This window comes from Tiliqua scincoides, chromosome 7 (assembly GCF_035046505.1).
Source record: "Tiliqua scincoides isolate rTilSci1 chromosome 7, rTilSci1.hap2, whole genome shotgun sequence".
Classification (NCBI taxonomy): Eukaryota; Metazoa; Chordata; class Lepidosauria; order Squamata; family Scincidae; genus Tiliqua; species Tiliqua scincoides.
In genome coordinates, this window is record NC_089827.1 from 57604953 (window position 1) to 57615351 (window position 10399).

Here is a 10399-nt window from a genome sequence, read left to right on the forward strand (position 1 = left end):
GGTTCATACAATGAAAGGGTAGTGTTTGTGGCTAGGGCAGGGAGAGATGGGATGAAGTCTTGTGGCTCTTGATTTATTTTTTTTAAACAGTGGATTAGCACTTGAACTGGGGATTCACATCTGAACTGGAGGAGCCTACAGTATTAAAAAAAATAATAAACTATTAAAATAACAACCTCAGAATTCATCAGATGGAACTGAGATGGACTGGAAGAATTGAGTTGCTCATTGCCATGGATGTCACAGATGCTATCCAGCTGATGTCTGTAACCCTCACTCAATCACATTCCAGTCAGCATCCACACCTAGTAACCATGATAGTGTCATCGATAATTTATACCAAGTTTCGAAACAAGGAACAGTGTGTCTAAAGGAGACAGAATTTAGGGAAAGGGGTTATGACACAAAAGAGTAGAGGGATACAAAGGAATTAGGGGATTGATGTTGTATCTGGAGCAAGCAAGATTGGTCTCTTATTGAGGCTGGATGAAACACACCTTGAAGAGTGGATTGGTGCAAGTGTGCATCTCACCCATTAGCCAGCTCAGCTGGTCTCCAGCCCATCTGCCCACCACCCCTTACTAGCTCTTCACCATACTGTTAGGCTGATTTTAAAAAGCAAAATGACAAAAATGGAAATATCTTGTTGTAAGTGATGATCCAGAGCAGCAATTTTCAGTTTTTCATGTCACGACACACTCACAAGGCACTAAAATTGTCAAGGCAGGGCACACTTTAAGTTTTTTTTGACAACTGACAAGGCACTCCACACTGCTGGGAGGGGGCTCACATCTCCCAATGGCCCTACTAATAAATGATCCTCCCCCAAACTCCTGCAGCATACCTGCAATCCAATTGTGCCTCAGCGCAGTGGTTGAAAATTGCTATCCTAGAGCATCTCCTGGGAGATTCATTCTAAGTCACCATACTTTCCTCTTCCTGTTTTTTTAATTAGCTTGTTAGTGAGAAAAGGAGGTAGAGAAGGAGGAAGTGGTAAAGGGTTGCATGCACACTTGAGCACATACAAAGTGAAGTGGTAGCCATGGCTCACCTTGCCTTAGGCAAAGGGGGCAAGGAGTTCGGGTTGACCTTTAGAATAAATATCTTATTTTCTCAAGGACAAAGTATTAGGCATGGTGGGATCATCCATCCAACAGAGATACAACCTTGAAAGAGGATGTGCAGACTCTTTGCAACTGATGAGAAACAACTGCCACACTTTTACTGTGCATTCAGGAACATATGGAAAAGTTGTTGGTGGCTTGGGGAGAGCATTTTTGAATGGGTGAGATCTGTAGTAGTGCAATCCTAGTAAGTTCTGTTATGGTCAGTGGGGTTTATTCCCTGGAAAGCATGTATAGGATTACAGAAGACTTGTAACAACGGCTGACACTGTCCTTTTACTTTCTCCATTCTTAGCGTCCACGATGGGTCCATGCCATGTATGACTTTGAGGCAGTGGAGTGTGATGAGCTTGGGTTCTGCAGTGGAGATGTCATAGAAGTCCTGGACAACTCTGATGCCTATTGGTGGAAAGGCTGTTTGCATGGAGAATGTGGTCTCTTTCCTGCCAACTACGTAGCACCTATGACATAGTGTTTGGGACTATGTCTGTTTTAATAGGAATGCCTGCCATCTTGCCAACAGCAAAAGTAAAAGAAACATCCTTCATGCACTTGGGTGACACACAATTTTTATGATCACAACATTAGCTGTTGAGTAGTTGATATATTAAAATGCCTATTAAAAGGGGAGGGCTGATATTTTTGCACCTAATGAGAGCAGGAGCCAGGGATTGTCTAAAAGTTCTTGCTGAATTTCCTTTGCATTGTCCCTCATTAACAGATCTGAGTTAACATGCACCTTACATTCAGTGACTATCTCTTAGGAAATTCCTTAGAGAGGCCTTGGGGTACTCCTTAAGCAAGACCTTGGGACACACCACCTTCTAGCTTTAAGAGTGTCACCGCTGAACCATGACATATCATTCAGGTACAATTTTACCTTCTGAGGGTTCATACAGATGTTAGATAATTAAGTGATGAGCTTGCTATGCACACTTGCTTGGAAGCTTGGAAGCACACTCGCTGTAACCAATTCAAGTATACAATTTCCTCTCCCAGAGCAAGCTCAGGGGAAACAAGTACAACGAAAGTGGGCTCTGCAAGCTCTGATTGGCTGTAACTAGTGAAGTCACAACCCCCCTTCCTGAAATCAAGTTTTTCAATTATTTTAACTCTCATTGTATACTTTTTTTTTTAAGGAAGTTGAAGAAGGTATACTTCTATAAATGTACATGCAGTGCTTTAAAAATTAAGAAGGCAGATAGCTTGTCTAAAGCATGGTGGGAGGGACAAGACAATTGCCTGAAGCAGCATTCAGTTTGCTGATTATGTCTGTTTTTCATTCTGAATGCAGGAGGAAACTTGAAGTTCTGGGGAAAATATGTATCGGAACTCTTGGTCCAATATACGTGTCAGCACTCTAATTCCCCTTTATTATTATTTTATAAATTTTCCTAATGTGAAAGCTTTGTAGTATTATGCATTTAAGCCAGGGCCTCAGCAACAGACCCCACTTCCCCTCTCTGGGGGTGTGAAGCACATCGTAGTCAGACATCCCTCCTTTCCTGAGTAAACCAGGCTGAGAGAGTACTCTCAGCTGAGCTTGGTCTCTCGACCTGTCCCTCACTGGCTTTCTCAAGTGGCTGACTGAGGCTGCAATCCTATAAACACTTACCTGGAAGTAAATCCCATTGAATTCAATAGGGCCCAATCATGTCCATCTTCTAGCACAAATGCAGCTGCAATACAGCCCCAAGATAAGGGAATAAATGCGACTGCCTCCTACTACCACAGAATGCAGCATACAACCCATTTGCATGGCTGCATCAGTTCTGGAAAGTTGGATAGGATTGGGCCCTTAATTCTGAGTAGACAAGTATAGGATTGTGCTGTAAGAGAGATCATGAGTGGCCATGGTGCGCTGGGAGAAACAAGCTAGCCAAAGGAGTGCTTTCATAGGCTCCCTCTCTCAATTAGTTGCTCATAAAACTGAGCAATGGTTGAGTGGAAGCACCCAGTGGCCAACCAGAGAAGGTGGCAGCATGCTCAGTGAGTACTCTCTCAGTCCGCCATTTTCCCCAGCCACTCAAAGATGGCACTTCAACCCACCTAACAAGTGGGCTGGCCCTGCATGTGGAGAAGGGAACACTTTAACAGGGACCCAAGAGTGCATCCACATAAATACCAAGAACATACACTGCAAACATATATTGGTTTGATACTCATTCAACAGTGCAATCCTGAGATGGATTTGGGCTGGCACAAATACCTTACACCAGCCTAGGAGGGTCATAAACATGCCATAAGACACGTTTGCACTTCCTCGTGAGTCAGCAAGGAGGTGGCGCAAGTATGAGGAGACCTATAGGGGCCAGGGAGGTTTACCTGGAGGTAAGGAGAAAAGTTTCCCCTTACCTCTGGTTGAGCCACTTTGGGCCCCTATCCTGCTCTGGATAAAGCACAAGCCTCATGGCTAGCCTGTTCAAGCGCAGGATAGGATTGCACCCAAATCCTGAGATATTGTAGAGTCCTATGAATTCTACTATTTTCAGGATTTCCTGGGCAGAGGGACTGACTGTTAAACCAGTTTGAATTTGTGATGTAGATGTATCCACATTATCCTTTCAGATCTGACCACGCTTATATGACACCAATAGGACAATGGGTGCTTCCAGTTATAATAAGTGTTATAAGTTCTTGCACTTATAACTGTGTGGCAATTGTTTTAGTGTCATGAAATTGTTTATATATAGTAGACATACAGATGTGCTCTTTGGCTGCTAATATTTTCTAGGAGACGTGCCACAATAGAAAGTTGTTGAAGGATAAAGTGATTGTGTACAGACACTGCACTGGCCAAGTGGTGACTACAAGGCCTGAAAGCTTTTACCAATCCTGGTTCCCAACATGTGTTTATCTGGCTCTCATTGTCTTTGGATTTTGCGTGCTGGGGGATGATAATCCAAATTGCTCTTTAGCATTCCTACTTTGATCTTTTGTTGTGAAAAAAACCATGTGCTTGCTGCCACAAGAGATCTAATTCTACTTAAGTGTGTGTGTGTGTCTGTGTCTGTGTGTGTTAGAGACTGAGCAACTCTGTAATCCTGAGAATGTATAGTCAAACTCATTAAAAATATCTTGCATCTTTATTCTTTTGACTCAACATAGCTATTTAGCACAATGGAAAGAAAAGGGAAAATTGGAATGGTTATAAATAGAAAAGACCAGAAAATAAAACAAAATTCCTAAAACCAAGAATCAGAAATTGCTGTGCATCTTTGTTGAAATTCAATTACATAAGTGTGAATAAAATCATTTAGTTCAATATGTAACCACAGGATACAACAAGGAAGTGACAAGTGTTAATTTCATTGGAATTAAATACCAAAACCTGACCACTATCTTCTGCAAAGGGGTTATGCTTTGAAATACAGTACAAGCACTGTACAGTAAAATCAGGGGATGATTCCGCACTCACCAGCAAAGTCTGGATACAAACAACTGTCACAAGATTTGCAATGTTGCTTATTCTTCAGCTGCAAATGTGAAACAGGAATATGTGAAGGAAGAATTGATTTTTTAATGCATGAGTATAGTCTAAAGCCATACATCCTTGATGTAACAGAAGCCTTGACTTAGGTAAACTCGATTCTACTTAAGCTTTCCATACACTCAAACACAAAGTCACTCAGCCATCACAACACATCAAACTATTTTACAGCCAAGTAATTTTGGCGGGAACTCTGCTTCCTCCATGTCTCTGCTCCATGCCTCTACTGGGAGGGACTAGAGGAGCTGCTGGTGCTTACCACTAAGGACCACCCTTGGGAAGTGTAGTCCCTGACACACAATAATACTGGCTGTACTTCTAGGGATGAAGAAGCTTTGGATTTTAGCTTCCTGCCCTCTCACCCCTAGCAGCCAGTACCTCCTGATAATCCAGCAGATCAGATGGTTACTGTGAGTAAAAAATAGCAGTACGAGCATCCCCTGATACTGCTTTTGATTCCAACTTGCATAAGGTTTTCTGGAACGGAACCTTTACATAAGCTGGGGACCTATAGTATAGCTAGTGACTAGATTTCAGGGAGCAACTAGATATGACGTTTATCACAGGGTTACCGCCCAAAATAGCAATTCTACATTCCCCCCATTATAGTTAGGAAAATATGTCACATCATGTCTTGCATCTCCCCCACTCTATATTCTTGGCTGCCACAGGGTAGGGGGCATGGCAGCACATGATATGATGTTGTCTAGTCACATGTTTCTCTTACAAAATGTTTTGGGGAGAGATCAGCTTCATTGGAGCCAATGTTCTTACCCGGAACAATGAAACATCTAACATTTTTTTCAGTAATATAATGAAGCCAAATTGAACCCTCCATTTTTGAGGAAGGAAGTACAGTACTCTAATTTGATTTGTGAATTAAACCTACAAGGCGATCTGTGAAAGCGCAGTGTCTTCATTAACATTTCCTCTGTCTTTCCCCCAGTTTTGTTTTTCCTCGCCTAATAAAGAAAGAACCTAAAATGGCTATCTGACTGCAAAGCTGGAAAAGGGAGGAGATTAAGAGTTAAATGATTAGAATTTTGCCCCAGGAACAATGACAGTAGGAGCAAACAGGTAATAAAACAAATATAACAGCTGAGGGAGTACCTGGGTAAACAAGGCCATTTTTCCACACAAATGATACAGCAAAAACGGGTAACAAAGGAATAAGGTTTTTGACTGCAAGTGAAAGCACATACTAAGAATTGCTCAGCTGGGTTCCTGCTGAGAGTAGCTTTTTGCCCTTGAAATGATAGAAATCCATATTTTATTTACAGGCTCCTGTGGTTAATAAAAAGAAGTGAAAGCTTTAAATAAAAGTATTAATGTTAAAAGAAGAATATAACACTCTATTGTGTATTTCCACAGAGTAATGCTTCTGAGTTCTGCAGGCAATAGTGGGGCAGTGGGGGGGGGGGGCTATGCTCACCGAAAAATATGCAGCTGCAGCAGTAGTGTCCCCCTGTTCACTGCCCCAGAAAGGCTACTGCTGCATTGCAAAAACTGGAAAACCCAGGAGTTTAGGGCTATGCATAAGGGTAGACTGCTGCTGTTTCTGTGGTGACAAAGTGGCCTGACACAGCACAGCATGAAGTGGGGACGGGATGCTGCTGCAGCTACCATGCACACTATACAGCCACAGCACTGACAGTGACACCATTTGACATGTGGGTGGGAACAATAGGTTTGCTTTGCATGCCATAAGTGACTCCACTGCTCTGTACAAAAACACACTCACACACCACTGCCTATGTTGGTCAGTGCTATTGGTGTTGAATGTTGCGTTTGTTGGCCTGGCGCCATGTTGTGTGGCATGCAGGATCGTTACATGTGCAACTTTGGGTACTGGATGTGCCCAAAAAACTTGTTCCCAATGATATCTTGCAAGGAAGCACTATGCTCAGAAAGTGGTTTCTGCATTACAAAAAGTCATGCTGGGATGCAGTTAAAGTCACTGAGGAAATGAGAAGGAAACTGCCTTCTACCGAGTCAGATCCAGCCCAGTTAGTCCAATGTTATCTGCACTGATAAGTAGTTCCATCCCGAATTTTAGCTGGGGGTCTTTTCCAAACTTAACTGGAGATGGCAGGGATTGAACCTGGGGCCGAGTGCTCCACCACTGAGCTATGTAGCACCTGTGCTCACACTGCCCAGGGAACGATTCGTGATAATCTCACAACTGCATTCCACACGACCATCAAAATAGAAACTGATGCTCTATTTGGGAGACGAATAACATGTTTCCAGATATGGAATATTGTGGTTTAAGTGACAGAAAAATCCAGAATCTCCCAATCTGATAGAAGTGCAATCTCAAAGGATAGTGGGCTCAACAAATTATTGCAGATAACTGTGCACAAACTTGTGTGGGAAATCTCTTCTTCCTCTTGCCTCTGGTAACAGGTCATGAGAAGCACACATAATCATGTTCTGTAACCATGAGTGATTCCCATATTGCTCATTCCCTCTGGTTCCGCCTAAGGCCTTCCACCTGTTCTTATCTTCACAGTGAGAATGCCTCTCAGCATTTCTAGGGAACTCTGGCTCTACACTCTTGCTATAAAGTGGTTCAAGATACTGCACTGAGGCTTCTAAAACTCCGTTTTGCAAAGTCATGTTGAAGGCCTCTTACATAGTAATTTTGAAGGTGGGTTTTACTTGATTTTAAAGGTAATTTTGTAGTTATGGATGAACATTAACCCTTCCGCACGATAAAGAGCTTTACAAATAAATTATATGTTATCTAAGTCAGTCTAAATGCTAAAGAATTAGTTTTTGCAAAAGAAAACAAGGAGAATATGATCGTGTACAGTAATACAATATTTATCAGTATTCATGAAAGTGGCAAATCATTGCCAGTTTCTTTCACTTTCAGAGGACTCTCTAATGTGACAGGTTTGTGAAGTGGGTTAATTTGCATGCAACACGAAAGATGCCATTTACCAAAATAGAACTGACAACTGGAAAGGGCTGTGAATGTCAGCTACAGGACTGCAAGGAAACAGACAACTGAAACAAGAATTCACAATGAACCCAATGCAAAAAAATACATTTAAAGCAAATTATACGTATTAACGGGAAGTCAAAGCCACCAACTTGATGGAAAATATAAAAAGAAAGAAGCACAAGTTATTGCAGAAAAGTCATGACAACTCTCTATCCAGTGAAGGTTCATGAATGACAATTAAGAACATAACAACATAAGAACAGCCCCACTGGATCAGGCCTGTCTGTGACAGATCAGGAGAGAGATCTTGGGGTGGTGGTGGACAGGTCGATGAAAGTGTCGACCCAATGTGCGGCGGCAGTGAAGAAGGCCAATTCTATGCTTGGGATCATTAGGAAGGGTATTGAGAACAAAACGGCTAGTATTATAATGCCGTTGTACAAATCGATGGTAAGGCCACACCTGGAGTACTGTGTCCAGTTCTGGTCGCCGCATCTCAAAAAAGACATAGTGGAAATGGAAAAGGTGCAAAAGAGAGCGACTAAGATGATTACGGGGCTGGGGCACCTTCCTTATGAGGAAAGGCTACAGCGTTTGGGCCTCTTCAGCCTAGAAAAGAGACGCTTGAGGGGGGACATGATTGAGACATACAAAATTATGCAGGGAATGGACAGAGTGGATAGGGAGATGCTCTTTACACTCTCACATAATACCAGAACCAGGGGACATCCACTAAAATTGAGTGTTGGGCAGGTTAGGACAGACAAAAGAAAATATTTCTTTACTCAGTGTGTGGTCGGTCTGTGGAACTCCTTGCCACAGGATGTGGTGCTGGCGTCTAGCCTAGACACCTTTAAAAGGGAATTGGACAAGTTTCTGGAAAAAATCCATTATGGGGTACAAGCCATGATGTGTATGCGCAACCTCCTGATTTTAGAAATGGGTTAAGTCAGAATGCCAGATGTAGGGGAGGGCACCAGGATGAGGTCTCTTGTTATCTGGTGTGCTCCCTGGGGCATTTGGTGGGCTGCTGTGAGATACAGGAAGCTGGACTAGATGGGCCTATGGCCTGATCCAGTGGGGCTGTTCTTATGTTCTTATGTTCTTATGGCCATAGGCCCAGCTAGTCCAGCTTCCTGTATCTCACAGTGGCCCACCAATTCATAGGAACATAAGCCTCAACCCCATGATGAGCTTTTCAAACACTGAACAAATTCCTCTGAACTCTACCATATATTCTAGTTACTCTATTGCAGGGGTCAGGGAACTTTTTTACCTCTTACCCCCCAAAAAATTTATAAACGCAGACGTTACCCCCTTGATTTGAAAGTAAGGAAATCATACATCCAATAACATTTTGAATTCAAATACTGTATTTAAAATTACTTTGAAAGCTTCAACTTACTTGAAAACTTCAGGTTTTGTTAAAGCTGTGTTAAGCACCAGGTCATACACTTCACCCTCAGGTCCAGCACCCCACTTTGGACTGCACATGATGACAATGATGACAATGACCACCAGGCCCCCCGACCCCTCTCCTCCAAACAGCACACCCCCTAGCAAACTTTTCAACTTTTCAACTTGCCCCCCCCCGGAGGACAGTATCTTCGCAAGTCTTTTGCATACAACAGAATCCCCCATACAGAGGTGTAGCTGCCCCAGTATAGGTAGCCAGTAGCCAAGTGATGCCTCAGTATAGGTAGTCAGTAGCCAGATGACCCCCCAGTATAGGTAGTCAGTAGCCAGATGACCCCCCAGTATAGGTAGTTAGTAGCCCGGTGATCCCCCAGTATAGGTAGTCAGTAGCCAGATGACCCCCCAGTATAGGTAGTTAGTAGCCCGGTGATCCCCCCAGTATAGGTAGTCAGTAGCCAGATGACCCCCCAGTATAGGTAGTTAGTAGCCCGGTGATCCCCCCAGTATAGGTAGCCCAACGATGCCCCCAATAAAAATAAATAAACAATACTCACCTTACCTCGATCCCACGTCGGTCGGCGCGGCTTTTCTTCTTCCTCCTGCTCTGTCCGCTCGGCGGGAGACACTGACGGCCCGGCGCTGTGTGATGACATCATCACTACAGCGCCGGGCAGCTCCAGTCTCCCGCACAGAGCGGAGAGAGCGGGCGGCTGCGATACACGCAGGCTGTGGATACAGCCTGAGTGTATCGCCTGCTCCCTTCCGCTCACCGCATCTGAAGGTGAGCGGAAGGGAGCAGGGCAGCGGGCGGTGTGCACACAGCGCACCAGCCCGCTGCCGGCCCCCTGGAGCGGGTGGAGAGCGGGTGCGCTGACTCCCTCCGCTACCTCCCCGCCCGGCGCCCGCACACAGTTAGGTAAGGCAACCTTACCTATCGCTTCTTCGTCTGACACTCCTCGCAGGCAGACTGAAGATGGCGGCTCTGGATCAGGTGGTACCCGCTCTCTCTACAGCGCTTGCGCCATACACGTAAACGCTGGAGCAGTCCACTGAGAGAGCGGGGGGGGAGCAGAGCAGAGAAGGAGGATGCGGTGACACTGACACACACTGACACTGGCCGTCCGTGCTATAATGGACCGTAATAACTGCTGCTATGCCGATAGTTCCGCCATTGGCCAGCGCAACCTCCTCATTACCCCCAGATTTTCACTTTTACCCCATTTGGGGTAATTTACCCCTGTTCCCCGACCACTGCTCTATTGAGTGCGTCCTCAATCATCTATTCTACAGGTATGCTGAGGTGCTCAGGCATTGTTGTATACAGTCTATTGCTTCCTGTAAGAATCTGTGGATTACTAATTCAATACAGTAGGTCTTTGCTGTGAGAAAAGAAGGTTCCATTCATCTCAGGATCCTATC

At 44.2% G+C, this 10399-nt stretch overlaps 1 protein-coding gene across 1 annotated transcript in view; it reads left to right on the top strand.

Annotated features, from left to right (window-relative positions):
• Nucleotides 1-4246, top strand: part of GRAP2 (GRB2 related adaptor protein 2) — a 68379-nt gene extending 64133 nt beyond the window's left edge. Inside the window, exon 9 of the mRNA XM_066633566.1 lies at nt 1420-4246. Within this exon, the coding sequence (XP_066489663.1) occupies nt 1420-1596 (177 nt within the window). The 3' untranslated portion in view covers nt 1597-4246. The remainder of the gene's footprint in view (nt 1-1419) is intronic.
• The last annotated feature ends 6153 nt before the right edge of the window (nt 4247-10399 follow it).